The sequence below is a fragment of the Notothenia coriiceps genome, unplaced genomic scaffold, assembly GCF_000735185.1.
Source record: "Notothenia coriiceps isolate Sejong01 unplaced genomic scaffold, NC01 NC01_scaffold00009305, whole genome shotgun sequence".
NCBI classification, from domain to species: domain Eukaryota; kingdom Metazoa; phylum Chordata; class Actinopteri; order Perciformes; family Nototheniidae; genus Notothenia; species Notothenia coriiceps.
In genome coordinates this window covers 271,549-290,724 of record NW_011342006.1, presented here as the reverse complement: position 1 = coordinate 290,724, position 19,176 = coordinate 271,549, and the positions used below count along the sequence as shown (strand labels likewise).

The window sequence follows — 19,176 nt, the reverse complement described above, 5'->3', positions numbered from 1 at the left end:
TTTTAACAATATGAAACCATCTATACAGTAGTTAATGGAGAGGATGTGAGTAAAATATACATTTACAAAAAATATAGTATTTAATCCCATTTGATATAGAGACAGATGTTTGTTCAGGGCTCAATGACAGTAATATGTCTATTTTATGATAAAGTTAACATCACTGAGCATCTGTTATAGTTCTCTAGTTATACTAAGAAAACGAATTAATGATTAAAAGTAGTCTGTTAAAACTCTGTGGTATTCTATATATTAGGATAAGGAGTGTTAAAAGAAAAAATGACAATTCCACTCAAAAGGCCAGGCGTGCAAGTCTGGACAATGTGCTTTTTGAGTTAAACTTTTCTGCTGTAAAACTGAACAGTTCTGATGACTTTCTGAGCATTCAGTGCAGTCTGGAGAAAGGTCTGATATTTACATGAGGTCCCGGAAGAGTTTCAACAGCTTCTCACATTCAAACAACCCAAGTTAGATTCAGTGAAGCAATTCTCTAGTGTTTTTAGCATCATCCAGAGAGCCAGTAATCACTCTATAATATACAGTACATACAATTTACAAGTAAATAGATCAGATGTGGGTCTACACCCATTGCTGGGTAGAAAGCAGCAACTGGTATTGACTAATCAAATCACTTCCTTGTTACAGTTTAATGCCGGCCCACATCTAAAGTCCACACACTTGCCCTTCATATGTCCAAATCCCCTCATATATCTGAAGGCAAAAAAAGGACATTTAGAGACACAGTTTTGTCTTTCTTGCTCCAACCTTTACAGTCCATAACCTCATAGTTTGTATATGTGACTGACATGAACATGTAATTGCATATGCCGAATATAATACACACACACGCACGCAAACACACACACACACACACACACACACACACACACACACACACACACACACACACACACACACACAATACACACACACACACACACACACACACACACACACACACACACACACACACACACACACACACACACACACACACACACACACACACACACACACACACACACACACAGTGTATACCTGATGATCACACAGCAGACTATATCCTCCTAGCTATAAACAGGCTGCCCTAAGGACTGCTGTTATCAGCCAGGATTGTTGTGCTGACGGTGTCATAACACATATAAGAGCTGATTTCATTGTACATGAGTTTAGATTAATTGTCAGTGTTATGTTTAGTTTAGATTAATTGTCAGTGTTATGTTGAGTTTAGATTAATTGTCAGTGTTATGATGACACTTAGTCGATGGTGCTTGTTTAGAGCCTTCCTACACGACAGCCTGGGGTCTTTCTTTTGTTTTCTCCTCTTCTTGTCGCTTCAGGGCCTGGATCACAGCAATCTCTTTGGCCTCTTTCTTCTGATTCCTTGCTTCAAATAGCAACCTGGATCCAAACAAATGAAATAGTTTATGCCGATTTAATAAGTGCAGATTTATTTAAACTAAGAACAATATGTTTTGTGTTTATAACATAAAATGGTCTATTTCTACCGAGAAGTTCACCTGTTTTTAATTATTCTTTGCACAATGGCATCTGTAGTCAGGCTGTTCTCACTGTCAACAGTCCGCAGGATTTCTTTTCTCCTCGGCTCCTGGAAATGAAGGAAATTAATGTCATATGAATGTGATTCATCATCTCTGCAGATCATAGTATTTCATAAAGATGTTTTTAAAAAAGCTAAATGTGACTGTGATTGGACTCTTACAGCATAAGGGTCGGATCCATCCTTGTCAGGATATATTACTGTCTTCCCATGGCATACAAGATCCACCTGCATGGGGACAAATAGGTTGCTTTTTTATTTATCCTTAATTGAAGAGAATATAGTGATGAGGATACTGTCATTGCTTGTACTCACCTTAAAATGGTCCAGTAAATCTTTTGTGACTGCAAAGGGCGCACCAATCACCACTTCTGACACATACTGTAAAGACACAAAAAGAAATTAGAAACCGATTGCACACAAAATGTTTGCAGATCAATAATAATTTTGCATTGGACTGTTTTGAAGGTGGAAGAAGAACCTACTCGACAGGCCAGCACGCTGAGCGTTCTCTCATGGACATTCATAATGGGGTAGTTTTTCCCTTTGTAGCGGTTCACCTCCTGAAAAATATGAATAAAGAGAAAATGCAAAAGTGAAATGTCAACACTAGACTCAGGCAGGCAGTAAATGCATCATAAAGGTGAAAAGAAATGTGAGGCGACTCACTTGATCAAAGTGCAACCCGACTATAATGTATGGCTTTTCTGCGAGCTTATGCACTGCTTCCAGGAAGTCCACATGGCCAATGTCTTCATGGGCACAAGTCAAGGACTAGGCATTTTTTAAAAAGCTAATGAGTTTTCTAGCTACAAACCATAGAATTATGAATATTTTACACAATTTGTGCATGATACCACTAGTATGAGGTTCTTAAAAGATACGGAAGAGGTCAAAGGCTCCTGCCACGTAGATAATTGTGTCTCCGGGTTGGGGCTCTTGTCCTGAAGCAAACTGGATGATCTTCTGTGAAGTCTGCAGGAACTGAGACACCCCTGTCCAGGGACTGTGGCCCTTCTGACCATGTAATCCAGAAACAGGCACAATGAGTACAAGCAGTGTGCCAAAAAGAATCACAACGCTACATTATCGCCACCTAGTGGTGCAAGTAGCAATGTCACCTTTGCTTTATAGCTAACACAAGGCTGCCCCACAAATCCCCAGCACATTTATTCAACCATCGCCAAATTCTTAAATGTTCAAATGCAAAGTGACCCTCTACTGCCATCACACTATTTCAATCCCCAGCATGTTGACTCTAAGCTACTTGAACCATCCAAGAACAGAAGTGGCATTGACTGTTTTATTGGCAAGGCCTATAACTTGATTATAAAGTGGGTCCCCAGTGGAGGCCTTTGTGCAAGAATGGTTGACATCAGGACACATAGCCACTACTTGAATGACAAAACTGTTAAGTAAGAGGAAGATCAAGAGCAAATAATTTAAAATATACGTTGAACGTTTGGTAGTAAGCTGAGAGTTTGATAATAACTAGTTGATGGCCTAAAACAAGCTGTGAATATGTTTGGTACCTACCTTTCCAAAGTTGTCTGTGTGCTGCTGATAGTCTGAACTATCCTAAAGAAAGAAAGAGAGGTTGTATTAGACGTGTGCTGTTTAATAGGCGCATACAGAGAGAACAAGGTTGTACTCACAATGTTGCTGTGGTGTGCTTTGGTCATCAGTAGCATCCTGCCGACCAGATCTGTAGTTGAAACTCCCTGGGTTCTCTTACACTCCCTGGAACAACATAACACACAATGAAACTCTTTCAGAGACACAGAGAGAGCATCTCATCCTGTCTTATTGAATCTCCTGCCAGGGGAACTCACCTGTACCGCCCTGACTTCTTCACCTCTTCGTATGTGTCTTTTCCATCAACTGTCAGTGTTATATCATCTGAAATAACAGCATTAATGACATATGCGTGGAGAAATGAATCAAGGACTGTTTACTTGGAAGTGTTTATGACTTTATTCGTTTTTATGTCTGAATGAAGACATGAGATAGTGATATCCTGTACCTCCGTGCACACAGAAGTCACAGTTGTACTTGTCGAGGGTCTGGAGGGTGGTGACGTAAGGCGCTCCTTCCACAACCTCATCCACCCATTTTATGGCCCGCACCATCTTGTATCTTTCTGCCTGAGTGAAGACGGGAGGACCCTTGTGTTTCGCAATCTCACCTTGAAAACAAAACATGTACACGTTAAGGATACTGTTGGAAAAGAGAGACATAATGCCATAATGTATTATCACTTATGTACTGTAGAGGGATAGATTACTGATATCTGCTTGCACTGACTATGAAATCATTCGGGAGTCTCATAGTTTCAGAAAAGTGTTCCATAGGAGGGTGAGGCAAAATCACTGAGTCGTTGAACTACTGTCAAAACTAAGTCAAATAAGCTAACTAACTTAATAATAATAATAATGATAATAACTCTCATAACCTCAAGGTCGCTTTACAAAGAAACTTGAGGAACATAAGCAGAGGCTACAGGTAGCATGGATCTCCAGACTTAGCAGATACAGGCTGAATCGTGCAAGAGAAGTGAGGGAGCTTCAGAGTTATTAAAACAGCCTGTACAGATGAGCTAGACCTCAAAGGAATACTCCATCCTCAAAATGTTCATTTGTCAATCAGTGACTTATCATGTGTCCTTGCATTCTTGGAGTAAACATTGTATCTTTCTGTCTAGCCTCCATGGTGAACAGAGAAGATTAGGTTCAACACATTTGTTCAGAACCTTTCACTCGACATGTGCACTTGTGTAACCCAACTGTTATTTATCCATTTAAATGAACAGTAGTTTTCAAACACACAACCTAAGTATTTTCCCTTGGATGGAATTAAACATTTACTCCAATTGATAAAGACTGTATTTTTTTTATTCAACATGTAGAATGCAGAGGTTTTCTTTACAAATTCAAGGTAACACACGGTGAGCAATTGAGATACAAATGATCCGTTTTGGTGTATTCCTTTAAAGAGAAGGCTTTAATTCAACAACTTAAGTCCATAGTTCTGAGTCTTACTATCTGTGTGTACTCCAACGATGAGGTAATCTCCCATGGCCTTGGCCTGTCGCAGCTGGTTGGAGTGGCCATAATGAACCATGTCATAGCTAGGAGGATAAGAAGATAAGATGTCACATTCAAGTTAAAGCAAGGTAGCGAGTTACAGGAGCTGTAAGACAAAGCATGTCTTGAAATACAGTAATAAGATCAGGTAGTTGCTATTTTTATCAAAACACATTGTACAACTCTTTTTCAGTACAACATGCTTGATTTCAGTCAAACATAATGGAGAATGAAGCATTGTGGTGAGTTTGACATTGGTCTCAAAGTTCAAATCGGCAGCTTCTCTTTAACACTCAGATGAGTGTATGTAAGTACACCAACAAGGTGTTCTGGCAACTTGCAGTAACTTTGACCAAAACAAGAATCAAATCACTGCATAAATCAATAAAAAGCAATCACCAACTGATATGTATGCAATCATGCTAAAACGCTGATATTCCTGATATTATCGACCCACCAATGTAATCATGTGGTCTAATAAAAGTCTAAACATATAAAAGGCAAAAGCACAGTGTGTTTTTCCTCCCATCACACTCCACCCAGGCTATGGTGCCATCTGTAGATAATTAGATTAGCACAGATTGGAGACGGAGATTGTAACATGGTAATCTAGCATAGTAATAGAAAACAGATGGGCACTAGCCTTCCATCACTAGTACTACTGCCAACAGCTGACATCAGTCATTTTTCTTTCTGCTCTAATTAAACATGAACAAAAAAAGGGAGGAAAGTTCAATGACTGATGAAAGTGTCTCCAGGTGCCACTGAAGATGCATTGACTTAATTAAGATCTGACCACAGAGTCATTAAGTTACTGTAGCAACTATAACCATCAGCAAATGTGAGAGCAATTAACTTGAAGATTCCCAATAATTAATAAAAGAAAATGTTTTAGATGACTGAAGTAAAAAAAGAATTGGCATCTGTGTCCTCTCTAGTGCATTAAATTACACGTGAGCTCTCCCAGGAGTTAAGTGCAAAACACCACTATAAATAGCATTTTGAAGAATCAATAAGAAAACAGATGAGCACTGCCAGAGCTGCAGTATGTACACAGCCACAACAGTAACAGAAGCCCATGTTGTTTTCAGCCCCTAGGCTATGCTAATGAAAGACAGCATCTGTGGTGTCACTATACACAGCCTGACTGAAAACAGCCTTGACTGCACTTGAGTGTATTGTAACACAAAAACAACCATTACTATGCTGCAGGGCTTATCTATGTGATTCAGTATTGACTAATTGAAAAATACAAGAAGAGGCTTGTTTAGGAGAATTTTCTATGTGTGCTGTCAATGTGGGAAAATGGGATCCATGTGTTCAGGTCTGAGGGGATAGTGCAGGGTCGGCAGAATGTCAGGGGGAGCATTTGGAGGTGGATGAATAAGGAAACTTGGAGACCCAGACGGAGTTATATAAGACCAGGAGGCTGTTTCTGTGAGTGTTACACTAGCTGGATGCCCAATGTGTGTTACCGTATTCCTTTTGTATTTTTTAGCAGGGTTGGATCATGACTGTGGGATGATGAAATATTAATTAGCTTAGCCTGTTAACGGACACCTAAACCGCACCTCTCAAGAACAACACCAGACAGACACCTGTAGACACAGTGATATAAACAAATGGGTAGGAAATACCTTTAAAGAGAGTATATTCTTGACATTTTGGTGAGGTTTTCAAGTCAAATGAAAGATTAAAATACCTGAAGAAAAACTAAAAGTAGGGTGTATTGTTTTTGTTTCTTTATTGAATCATTTGACCTTCACTGACGCTTTAAATAGCTCTTTTATAGTCATGTTTGGATACACTCCGTCAGCTGAAACACAGTGGAAGTGGACCTTACACTCTAGTGATGATGCTTCTCTGAGAACTGATCTTTAGCCCCCATCACCTCTTTTCATTGTGACGAATCGTTGCTTTGTGCAGAGGAGAAGGGGCAGAGTCAAAGATGTCTCAACAGATGAAGTGACTATGCTCTTTTCTTGGGATTTTCCTAACATACTGCTGACAATGCTGGATGTCAGTAAGAGAGTGGTGGTGTCCAGCAGGGCTTTGGGAAACAATGTGCTCAGTGACGAGACATAATGGCCGTAGCAGGTGTGGGCCGGAGGGGTTGGCGTGGGTTAATGACATGGGCTCTGTTGACATTGGTTCTCTTTGCATGCTCATCCCACCGGTTAATATTCTGGCATCCCAATTATTCTGCAACATTCCATCAAAGCAAGGACAGGCAGCCCCACCTAAATAGCGGGAATTCTACTAGAGAAAGACACCATAATCCTGGCCTTCATGCACAGAAATTCAAAACATTTATTTTTCCACTGCACCATGGAGCCAGACTGTCCACCAGGGCTTGGTGTTTTTCACAGAGAAGGCAGTTCTAGAGCTGCAGCTAACAATTACTTTCACTATCTATTTATAGTTTTATGCATCGTAAAAATTGTGAACCATGCCTTTTATAATTTCAAATGAAAGGCATTCAATCAACTTGATTTTGACAGGCTGGAAACAGTGTCACAAATGAGTAATCGGTTGTCAAAATAGTTGGCAATACATTTCTAAAAAGTCTTTCAATATATCAGTTACTCTAAATTTGTGAGGTATATACAGCTGACACATCTGCTGTCCATCAAACCTGTTCAGTGTGTTCAGAATTATTAGGCATGTCCCTCACATGAAGAGTGGTCATCAATCAAGTTCGGCGATACACTGATGCTTAAATGTAAATACATTTAGTCTAAAAACTATAATATTAGACATTTAGCTGGAGGAGCACAATAGAAAAAAGGTGTCTTTGTTTTTGGCATTTGATGTGATTGTTTTTCAACTGATGTGACCACAAGAGCAATTTCTGGTTAGCCTTGCCCTTCCCACAGCTGTGTTAACATTAATCACCTGTATTGCATTAAAGGCCGTGCCTGGTGCTCTGTGAGCGCCTTGCTCAACTCTATCATAATTGTTTTTATTCCATTACACTGCTGAAAGAAGACACGTTGTTTGTGGAGGTGTCATTATGTCTTCATGAAAGTAATACCTTGAATAGTCAAACTAAGTATAGGTTCAGAGTGGAACGGGTAAACAAGTGATCTGAGGTGTATAGTGTGTTATTGTTCTGGGTTTGAACATCACAGTCTATCAATTGTAAATACATTTTCAAAGCAATTAAGTATTTATTTAAAAAATGTATGTGTACGTTATCATTCTGTGCGTGTAAGATAAAAAGTTTGAGTTTGAAGAACAGATGTTACTAACAATGTTAACAGTGACTCATTGTTATATTCAGTTATCACAGTGACAGTGAGGCAGCATGCAACATACCTGAACCCTGAAACTGAGAAATGGTGCATGTGCTGTAATTAATCTGGTCTTAAAATGTATAGAATTGATACGGTCAGCCATATTTAGCAGTGAATTAAACTCATTTTGCTTTACCTATACTTAAACTTCATTGTATCACTAGTTTAACATCTCTGTGGCAGTATGACCTTCTTGGTTTTGTCCCAAAGTTTAGATCTGAATAATTATACGTTGTGAAGCTATCCTTAAGCCAACCCTATTTCCTACCAGTATTAGTCAGTTATTATGAGTTAAATTCATACTCAGTTTAGAGGATGAAACAGTGAAACATTGTGTGGCCACAGCCATTGATTTTTAGTATAACATATGTACAACTTTAGACATTTCGCCACCTTACTGGCAAAATGTTAATTGTGTTTTAAAAAAATGTTGTTTGTCTCTAAAATTGATTTGACAAACACTTGTATCTAAAGCACTTTATACTATGTTATTTCCAGCATACACATGGAATATTCACATCGCTTGTCATAGTAAGGCTCCATCTACATGACAGTGTGATAAAATGCAGCAGTAAAGATCAATGTAAATCTGTCCTGAGGTGAACAATTGAGATATGATGCCCCAGTGGTAATTTAAAAAAAAAGTAATGCAACGTGATAATAAATCTTGATCCACAGAGACTATGGTCATTGCAACTCTCATGATAGTATATATAAAGGAAACTATTCAACTAAAAGTTGTGTGTACACGGATGTCTCTGAAGAATGGAGCAGTAGTCATGTGAGAGCTGTGCAGCAGGCCTGTCCCGGCGGTGGATGATAACACAGGCTGACACATTCATCCACACGGGCTCGATGCGCACGACCAACCAACGTTGTTACCATCTCCATCCCACCATCATTCATCCGGTAAATTACTCACCAGCCGTCACACCACACCCGGATTCTTCTCCTCCTCTTCTCGGGACTGCAGGCTGCAGCTCCGGGGGTCGTCCCTGCGTCTTTCCCGGCTACCGTGCTCACTTGGTGGTTGTGATGACCGTTTTTGATCATTGCGGTGAAGCTGGTGAGTGATAAATTAAAGTGCAACTGTATCCACAGAGTGAGCCCCTCCAGTTAAGATGGTGACAGTGTCAGTTGCGTCCCCCGTTTCAGTGCAGGACAGCCGGGTTGTGTGTCCGCAGCAGCAGCACCAGCGGCAGCAGTCGTGCGATGCGCCAACGCCTCCTCGACCCGCGACGCAACGACGCACGACGCACGACGCGCTATGTCAAGTCGGCCGAAGAAAGCACATCATCCCAAAGAAAAGGAAGTCCTGTTAATAAAAGTCATTCCAACACATATTGGTCGTCACTGGTTTTATTTTGAAAAGACCAAACATGAAAATAATGTGTTCTTGATGGCAAGCTTGACGCAGGCTGAATCGTACGATGAGTGGCCGGTGCAAGCAGCCGACATGTTGTTACATAATAGCGGCAAATTTCCTCGGTCATGTGACAATATCTGGATTCCCACAGATATGCCAGGCTGTCTGCCAAAGCTGTCTTCGATGAAAGGCCAATGTTTGGTCTGTATGTTCACTTCAATTTTCTGCAAGTTACCCCTGTAAAATAACAACTATAACAAAGATAAGATGGGACATGTCCTTTAATCTTTAAAGTATTTAAACATGCTTTGACAAAAATAATTAGTCTATAGTGTTGGAGATAATCTTCCCTTTAGCTTCGTGGAAATGTATCAATAAGAATGATATAATAGCCTAATATAAAAGTAAAATTATGATTAGAATATGTATTCATACAAATATACATGTATGTACATTACTACAACATAGTTTGTTATGTGAATGTATTGAAACAGCATGCACTTCACTACTATTTCCACTTTCTGGTTGGATGCAAACACATTTCGTTGTGCAATGACAATAAAGGTGAATGTAATCTAGTCTAATAAATAAATGCATTTACATGTATAAATTAAAATATAGGCCATACATAAACGCTTGCCAAAGACATAGGCCTACATTTAAACTAAACGTTCCAGTTTTTTCAGTGATGATATCTACATTTACATATTATGTGGAATCAATACAAATGATGCAACCCATCAAACCTGCAGAGTGCATCTCATCTTTATTTTAGTAAAGATTGCAGTGCTCACTATATTCAGTCCGTGTAAAGATAATGTTGTGGTGTGTTTTATTTTAAGTGAAAGATGTGTGTTATATTCCAGTACAATGCACTCAAAACGATGTTGAGCAATGTTTTAGTCAACCAAATCTGAACACATACCTTTACTGCATTGCTGTTATTAGTTTGTATGACATTGCAGATATTCCTAATCCTAAAATCTCAATAAGGACCAGCCCTGGACTATAATAACAAGATCATGTGTACATTTGGGTGATAGTCATAGTTGCAAAAATTCAACAAGTTGGGTGATGACTTACCTGTTTGATAAAGATGTGCATTGGAGGGGAAATCCTTCTGTTAGGAGTGTTTGGCGTCATCTTGTGGAAAAACCCTATTAAATCTCACATACTGTAGTATTTACACAGAGGCACCAGCAGAGGGAAACCCATACCCACGTATTGCATATAAACTGGGGCAAGGTTAACTTACTCCACACAAGCTGTTTAATATCATGGTGTCTTCTGTCTTGTCTCTCCCGTGGTCAGGAGTCCTTTATCTGGCTTGTAGGCGATGATTCTGAATTTGTAAAAAAATTGTTAGATAGGAGAATAACAACCATTATGCTGATGTGATCAAGGAGAAATGCACTTCTCACCCAACACCTCTTATAAACAGACATGTCCTCTGCCATGCTGACATTTGCAGAGCGGGGCCCCGTGCCAAGCTCTGGCAGGGTAGACGTGCTAAATGAACGTCCTTGCTGATGGGGATGGCAACATTAATTGTACAGCGGAGCTGCGATCTGAGAAGTGGGGCAGGCACCTGCTGCAGAAGTGGGTGAAGATGAAGAATGCTGTCCTAGATTGCCCACCAGCTTACCTTAACCCAACCCACCAAATTAATCAACTCTTCAGAGGCCATCCGGTTGTCTGGGGCAGGCATCCAGAGGAGGAGAGGAGCCTGTTTTTTAGGCACAGGTCACACAAACTTGTAGGAGCCTCTTCAATTTAGGAGAAGGGGGGGAACAATACCACGCTGCATTGGTGCAGAGGCACTGGGGGTTAGACTTGCCCTGCAGGATGGAGAGGTAAGATTTAGCTCATCTTCAGCCATCTGTCTCTTTGTCTCCCCGTGTTCTCTCGAGATGTGTTTTGAATGTGCTGGGGTTGAAACGCTGCTGATGTTTGATGAGGTGCAAGGAGACAGAGGGGGTTTAGGAGGCCCACAGGGAGCACAGATGACTAACTCACTACTCCTCCCAATCTAGGACAAGCACACCTAGACATCCTTCATGACTCTAATGTTTTACTCGTGTCGGGCCAAAAATACGTCCACTGAGGTTAGCCAAAGTGGGTCGCCCAATGGCTTTTTTTGGATCACAGAAAAAGAAATCGTGCCATCTAAATGATCGCTGTCTTCTAAAACCCACCCTGGACGGCAGAGAGCCTTCCCCACTAGTTTATTTTTACTGGTTTCAAACTGGGTCAATGACGCCACAGAATATGATAAAACCCCATTTCAACAGTGTTTAAAAGCCTCAAAAGACAGAGTAGTAGGGCATCAAATCATTTTCCAAAACATTTTATTGGTCTTATAGAAAATAAAGTAAGCTGTATCAACAAACATACAATATATACATCAATAACTTAGACACCTCAGAATCACATTTAAATCCACAGTTGTTACTGTATATATGAATACATAGTACTTATCTACAGATTGCAAAAAGTACAATAATTTAATTTATAAATAGTTACAATTAACTATTGTCTGTTTTCATACAAAGTACTGCAATATTTTATTACAACCCATACAGAAATATAACAAAGACAGATAATTTACTTTGCATTACACGCTTTAGTCAGATCCTTATACCTTTGAAACACAGTCCCACTCCATGGAGTAAGAGCAAGAAACCTGCACAGTCGGCTGTTTTCAAAGCATCATTTCATGAAAAAAGCCAATGTGGTAAGAGCTATTCAATTCATCTGCAACACAAGTGCTGTTATTTTTCCTCTCTACCTTGTTGCTTGTAAAAACAAAACGAAAAAATAGAAGAAAAAAAGCCATAACCAATTAAAAATAAAATCTGCAGAACAAATGACAGTGTTAAGATCAATTTAAAAAACACACCCAACACATAATGAGAACAGAAATGCTGTGGATGATGCTACAGCAAACAACGAGCATTAATGACTGGTGTAGCAGCAGAGGAACCTCAAATGTACAAAACACACACACGCACACACGCATACCAAAGAAAATACGATATTGCAAAAGGCCCTTGTGACAGAATCTATTGTAACAACCATTGCACTCAGTGTACAAACATTAATATATAATCGCTTTCAGTCAGATATCCAAGTCCAATTCATAGATCCTGTAAATCAGATACTTTTAGACCAGAGAAATTAGTGAGTAAGGTCCCACGATTCCTTTAAAACACTGTTTAATGTTAGCTACTACAAACAAGGGCCAATTGCTCTTCCATTTCAAAAGTCTGAGGGCGAAATAAAAAACACATTTTACAAAAAAAAACTACAAAACAGCAAGAATTATTAAATAACAGACCATAGTCACTTTGACAATATTGATTATTCTTACACCTACTCTTTCACACCTTTCCACTGAGTTGCATATTAAGGGTCACTTTTTCACAATGGTCTTTATTACCTACTGTAGCTACATACTATACACCTGTATGTGTGAGAAAGAGAGTCGTCATCTCTAGCGGAGATTGAGATTGGTCGACGGCGTTTCTAGAACACCTTAAAAGACACTTGACACGAAAAAGATTCACTCCACAAGACTGCCACAGCAATAAGGACGCCAACATCGATACTGGGCTATGTCAAGAGTCAGATATATATTTTCCCACAGTTAACCAGTCAATGTAGAGAGCTAAGCGTTTTGAGGATAGGATACTTTGCACACATACAGTAGAACCAGCACCCAGGAGTTTTTGCTGAGGCGTAGTTTTTGAGTGACTGCAGATTAACACCTCGCCGACACTGTAAGACATTCTGACCAGCGTGAGAGTGAGATCCCCATGAAGTGCATACTGTTCACGTTTTCTACTACTTTCCTTTAACTCCACCGTTCAATTCCTTTTCAGAGGAGAGTGATGCGACACTTGGCACAATAGGAGCGCTGCTGGCAGCAGTTGATGATTGTAATTCTACGTGGTCTCGCTGTGTGTCTTTCTGAGTGTGGATTGAAGCCCTTTATGACATAAAAATAAGGGCGGAAACAAATGAACAGAGCTGCCATCCCCTACATCTCTTCTAGAATAGTTTGTTCATTTTTTAGAGTGACCTGTTTTGTCCTGAGCAAAACAAGCAGGAGCTTAGTGCATACAAACCCTCAGTCAAACCCTAGCTAGCGCTTTTAATCTGAAAATCCGGTGGGTAAATTCACAAGTAATGCTGCACCATTTGGAGGTTTAAGTTCAATGATGCAACGTTATCAATATAGTCTAACAAGTGGAGGGGAACAACACTGTTGACTTCACATTTCATTTAGACTTTAAAAAGCTTCATTTAAAAAGGGTTATCATTTATATCCCGACAATCTAATTCAAACCAATTTAGAATGGATACGATCATAAAATCTTCCCGACATGTCACAGAGGATGTTTTTAAGAGGGCATCCATCACCAGGGGCAACCATAATTCAGATTCTGCAATGACAGGATCACGTTAAGCTTAAAGTGAAAAGTCAATAATGCCTTTTCACCCAATTCTGTCTTAAATGGCTCAATGTGGTAAACTTCTAATGACAATAATGATTTGTAACTAACACCAAGGAAGCGGAGGATATCACAGATGCCAATACGCACAAAGACAATTGACCTTGTTTACACCACCTAGTTTAGCTCTACAGATTTGTTTTAAATAGCACAGCATTGACATCTATACAGTGAACGACACTGCCAACTTGTCACTTACACATCACATCACGCGCTACCCCACAGTACGCGCCTAGTCACTAGAAAAAAGCTATCAGACTTCAATAGTAAGCCACTTTCGGTACAATTGCAAAAAAGATGTCACAGGAATTTTTTTTTTTTATGTTTTCTGTATCTGTATTTCTAGAAACGATGGAAGGTAATCTACCTAGTAATAAAAACCAAGAACTCAACATTAGACAAAGTTTTTCTACACCTTAACAATTCAAACAGTAAAGCTTGTGTAAAGATTTTCTCTTGGAAAGATCTCACGGCCCTGTTAACAAGTAATTACAAAAGAAAAATGCAATATATATCTTTCAAAACAAAACAACTTGAACATATTCTCTCTATGAGCAAAAATGATGTTTCAAAATGTTCGTGGATTTCACTGTTTTCCACTAAACACGAGGATATTACTGTTATAACATTCATGTTTTCAGATATTGAAGAAGAATCTTGTCATATTGGAATGGCACTCAGCTCTGGAACAATAAGAACTGCTGATCATTTCTAAACGTTTCTCCTAAACCATAAATATGCAAGACCTCTTTGTATTTTTCAGTGCATACATATATTATTGCATCTACCAGTCATACTGATAATGACAAGTTCATTAAAGCCCGTCACAGATAAACAGAAATGAATGCTAGATTTGGGAGCATTATTTCGTGCTTATATTGTTGACAGACGAGCGACAAAATCACAATTTTGACTAATTTACTAGTTTGGGTTAGTCAGGCTGTTATGTAGACACCTGTAGCATCCACACTAATAGTTTGTAACCGATTGTTTTTTAACCAACGATAAGTCAGTGCATAATAACAGGCAAGGGGTTAGTTAAACAATATATTTGTATTAGTAGTGAGACTCTAAAAAGGCTAATTCTTAGGACGGAAACATCTTTAGAGCCCAGCCTTAAATACACTTGAAGTACCTTATAAATACAAAATGTATTAACAGTCTAAATTTGATCAATCAACTGTGTACCTCTTCCAACCAATATTACTGACTTTTTGAAACCACAATCTGCTTTTTCAATTAAATATCTCGCGTCTCCATTCTTCCTAAATCGTACAATTTGATTGTGTCACTCTGAAGCACAATGTATCTGCTGACAGACTGCTGAGTCATACTTTCAGAGTGAATTTGGGAAGCATATTGTTAGTGTTAGTGCCAAGGGTTAAAACAGACAGGTAATCCTGCGGCATGTTACAATGCACTGACTAGTTTTCAAATCTTCCTCCCGCCCTTTCTGCTACTACGACCTAGCCTGTGTTTTGGATTTGATGATGGTGATGACGCTGGTGGCAGCTACTTTACCAGGGATGAGGGGCCCTATGACCGAGGCCATGGGCCCCCTGGCTGAGATGACAGGGTTGCGGGCCACAGTCCTAGCAAAGCTCTGGAGGGCCTCATACTTTGAACGCAGAGCATCCAGCTCCACCTTCATGCTGGCGTTCTCTGAGGCAAGCTTGTCCACTTCCTGTTGCAGCAGACCCTTTTGCTTCTCCAGCTCTTCCTTCTGGGTGACCCTCTTCACCCTGCAGCTGGCAGCGTAGCCCCGGTTCTTCAGGGTGCGCCGCCGCTGCTTCAGCTGAAGGATTTCATCTTTCGTCAGGCCCCGTAGGTGCGCGTTAAGCTCCCGCACGGACATGGTCACCAGCTCGTCGTCTGTCAGGGTGGTGCCATTTTCCCCTGGCTCCCGCTTCACCTGCCGATGGGGATTAGTTAGCGTTAGTTTTAGTATTTGCATTTCACCGTTTTAAAATTTGGCGTCAAGCGATTTTTACCTTCAAGGCCTTGTTTCCCTTATTTGTGGTAGTCATGCCCCGAGAGCCGCGTCCACCTGTACTGCTGGTTTGTCTGTAAGGAAGCAAAGTCAATATCAGCATATAGAAAAACGATCACAAGAGAAAGACCTGGAAGGAAGATTTCTGTGAAATGCACCCAAATGTGTTTTCAGACAATGAGGCTACAGCATGACGAACTCCTTTGAAAACACAAAGCACAAAGTGGGTCAAGGACTTCCTTTCAAGTGATGCCAAGTCCGTTCAGTGAGTGGACCATTACTGCACCTGTCACTATGAACAAATACCTTGGTGGTATGCATTTCCCAATCCACCCCAGGTCTCTCACTTCACTACTGCGCTGCACTCAACCAGCAGCGTGGCGAGTCAGGAGGAGGATAACATTTAGTTGTCTGGCAGCAATTCACCTTTTCTGTTTTTCTTGGAAAAACAAAACTCAAGAGAAGTCACTTCTGTTAAGTGCAGCCTCTCAGAGCAGAAACAGCAGAGGATGTGGATGGATTAAAACAAAGCATTCAGCCTTTCTACTTTACCGTTTAGCTCAGCTAATATAAAGCACAGAGGGACACAAGGCAAGCTTTCATCTACTGTAGCAGCTATACACTCATACCTGTCTACGTTTGGCTAGTGTCCGACAATAATCCCATAAATCAATGAAAAGGGAATATGCTGTAACTACTGCAGAGCCTTGGTTACCATGCAGAACAACAGGGCTGCACTGCAGTGTATTGTGTCATGTCTGTACTGAGGGAACACCAAGAAAAGCTGCGCACACCAGAAATCTAACCTGCTGGTATTAAGACGGACAGAAGGCGGGGGGGGGCCTTCCACTGTATGCGCTCTGCCACAGGATAAGTCTGCGCACACACACAAACAGTTATGGCCCAGGGTGCTTTACACTACACACATAAAATGCTGTGTCAGCGACACCGGCACCCACCACAGTCAGCCCAGGCAGCACATTGCATCTGTAAGCTGATTTACTCAGCCCAGCAGTGTGTGTTTGTACTAGGCACATAAACAAATGCATGTGGGCCTTTACAACCTTTTAGCATCGAAACAGAAAACAAAGGAACAAATCTTGAAAAGAGTGTGTGCTTGTGTCACTAAGATAGTGTTCATGTGTATGCAGAGAAGAGAAGAAAGAGAAGAGTCGTAGCTCTAAAGTGCACTAAGACCGCCAGTATATTTCCATGGCAACAAAAGGGTGCTACAGGTGGACCGGTCACCTGAGCCAAACAGGCAGAGACAGACGCTTGTTAAAAATGACCTGAATACGACACTATCACACAGGCTGGGGACATAACATGAGGTCAGATTGTGACTCGCATTCTTGATGCTTTCGCTTCAAAAAAGTCCTCTGGCGCCTCATAAAACTGCAATGTTTGCTTGTGATGCAAATGCCCACAGGAAAAAAGCCTTTCGCGTTCTGCGGAGGACTTTTTAAATGGGATACTTTCATCCATGTGGGGCTGGCTATGAATAGCTGACTGATAGTAACACCTACCTTTCACCGGCCTGTGTGGTGACTCATTTCCAGTAAGCATTTGGACCACAGATGCAAAACATAATGGGATAATGGTCTGCCTGATGATGCACAGATAATGGACAAATAGACAGGAAAGTACTCCACTAATAGCTACCGGGATGAGAGTAGAAAAAAAAAAGGCTGCTTCTTCCAAATTTCATATAAGCCTATCATTTTCCCCTCAGCCGCCAAGATGCTATATTGTTCAAAAAACACTTGCAATCTTGAAATTGCAGAGAGATGGCACATTGTCAGAGTTGAAGAGGCTATTCTGTCCCACAGCTGTGTGTAGGGTAACGTAGTAGGCATGGCTTGGCATGGCTTGGCATGGCTAAAAGCTCGCCATATGACACTGAGGAATGATTGAGCCCGGCTGCAACCCTCCAGCTCAGGCTGCCGCCGACAGACGGCTACCAATGACAGGGCATGGCACCACAACACAGACAAGGTCCAACGCACAGCTGCTCCCTTCCACTACCGGGCATGTCATACCTCACTGAGACAAAGAGGCAGACTCACACAAACACATTGGGATGAGAAAAAAACACCAAAATAAAGAAAACCACAATAGAGGTATTTCACAATGAGCACTTGTCTGATTTAGGGCTGGGTGATATATCAATACAAAAATGATACAGTGATTTCAGACTAGATGTTGCGTTTGGTTATCGTCATTTTCTTATATGGCATATGTGTTCTCTTTTCCTTTTAAGGGAAGCATCATGAGTACATTTTCTAATTTCTATTATTGATGTATTATATCTATACCATAGTATTGAAAGCTCTTGTGTGTAAATATTTTTATTAAAGCACCAGAAAAAGGTCAACCCTACAATATCGTAGCAATATTGATATTGAGGTTTTTGGTCAAATATATTGTGAGTAGTTATAATCCATATTTCCCAGCCTTCATTTGATTGCACAGAATGCCCTTCATTTGACAAGTTAACTCTCTTAATTGTGGCATTTAAAGGACACTCTACTTCCTTCCACACATGTTTCCTTGCATAAATGATTTCAGGTCTTTTGTGAGTGTCTGGCAAAGGGTGCGAGAGGCAGGAGCCGCAGCTTGGAGCACAGGGGCAGTAGAGGTAGGGAGAAGGGACACAGACGTCTTTTGTAGGTGCTTGCTGAATTTCTATGAATCGCCTGGAAGAACGCTGACAAATCAGAGCTGATTGCTTGTGGAGGAGAGACATCACACCCACAGGAAATAGAAATCGCTGAGTGTGGTCACCCAGAGAAAGAGAAGGAGGGGATGTGAGAGGGAGAGAGAGAGAAGGACAGAGAAAGAGTGATACGGAAAGAGAGGGTGAGAAGAAAGCAAGAGAGAGCAAACAGCCTTGTGAAAAAAAATGCACGCTCGACACATTTGGAGGAGCTTGAGAAGAACAAGTTGAGGTAAAAAAAAAAAAAAACACTGATCTCAGCAAGGACCAAAACCAAGGTGCCAATTAGGAAGTTGTGAAGTTGAACTAACACGACGAGAGCAGCCCAGCCAACCTTCAAAAGCTGTCTGTGTTCATCTAAATCTATAGAGGGCAGCGAGCGAAGGTGGGGTCGGCTTAGGTTGAGACTTAAGGGGGTGGGGGTGGGGGGGCTCTGGTTGGATAAATGCTGATGTGACATGATAGGTCCGGCCTTGAGCCCGTGTCATGCTTTAATGATCTCATCCCCTCCACAGGATCTCTCCAGGGGGGCTGCCAAGGATGGACACCATTAGCTAGGGGACCCTTTGTTGAGGGGGAACCGAGGCTACAGCATGAGTCCCCTGATGAATATTTATTACTGTCGTTCCGCCGCCTAAGGTGGGGGTGGG

At 40.9% G+C, this 19,176-nt stretch overlaps 3 protein-coding genes across 4 annotated transcripts in view; 1 reads left to right on the top strand and 2 right to left on the bottom strand.

Moving 5' to 3' along the window:
* Positions 1–977: 977 nt before the first annotated feature.
* Positions 978–9,240, bottom strand: LOC104945236 (ethanolamine-phosphate cytidylyltransferase-like). 2 transcript variants are annotated; one of them, XM_010770875.1, is made up of 13 exons: positions 8,863–9,240; positions 4,600–4,688; positions 3,585–3,746; positions 3,394–3,460; positions 3,217–3,301; positions 3,098–3,139; positions 2,446–2,578; positions 2,231–2,313; positions 2,047–2,124; positions 1,877–1,942; positions 1,724–1,789; positions 1,521–1,609; positions 978–1,401 (listed from the first exon to the last, which is right to left on the bottom strand). In XM_010770875.1, exons 1-13 carry the CDS (start codon positions 8,991–8,993, stop codon positions 1,287–1,289), a joined length of 1,206 nt encoding a protein of 401 aa, XP_010769177.1. In that variant the 5' UTR covers positions 8,994–9,240; the 3' UTR covers positions 978–1,286. The 2 variants fall into 2 exon arrangements, with proteins under 2 accessions (XP_010769177.1, XP_010769178.1); XM_010770876.1 differs by lacking the exon at positions 4,600–4,688 and having other exon boundaries at positions 8,863–8,940.
* Positions 9,241–11,637: 2,397 nt separating this feature from the next.
* Positions 11,638–15,881, bottom strand: LOC104945237 (transcription factor MafG). Its single transcript, XM_010770878.1, has 2 exons — positions 15,812–15,881; positions 11,638–15,732 (listed from the first exon to the last, which is right to left on the bottom strand). The coding sequence occupies exons 1-2, from the start codon at positions 15,845–15,847 to the stop codon at positions 15,280–15,282; spliced, it is 489 nt and encodes a 162-aa protein (XP_010769180.1). The 5' UTR covers positions 15,848–15,881; the 3' UTR covers positions 11,638–15,279.
* Positions 15,882–16,000: 119 nt separating this feature from the next.
* Positions 16,001–19,176, top strand: part of LOC104945248 (pyrroline-5-carboxylate reductase 1, mitochondrial-like) — a 6,762-nt gene continuing 3,586 nt past the window's right edge. Inside the window, exon 1 of the mRNA XM_010770888.1 lies at positions 16,001–16,033. Within this exon, the coding sequence (XP_010769190.1) occupies positions 16,001–16,033 (33 nt within the window). The remainder of the gene's footprint in view (positions 16,034–19,176) is intronic.

Bases quoted from the DNA above. Each gene is read 5' to 3' on its own strand.
- LOC104945236 (XM_010770875.1), bottom strand. From the start codon at position 8,993: ATGATCAAAAACGGTCATCACAACCACCAAGTGAGCACGGTAGCCGGG. The intron at 4,689-8,862 runs GTGAGTAATTTA...TTATCCTCCTAG, and splicing joins CGGGTGTGGTGTGACGGCTG to CTATGACATGGTTCATTATG. The intron at 2,125-2,230 runs GTGAGTCGCCTC...CATATTTTTCAG, and splicing joins TCGGGTTGCACTTTGATCAA to GAGGTGAACCGCTACAAAGG.
- LOC104945237 (XM_010770878.1), bottom strand. From the start codon at position 15,847: ATGACTACCACAAATAAGGGAAACAAGGCCTTGAAG. The intron at 15,733-15,811 runs GTAAAAATCGCT...CCCCATCGGCAG, and splicing joins AGGGAAACAAGGCCTTGAAG to GTGAAGCGGGAGCCAGGGGA.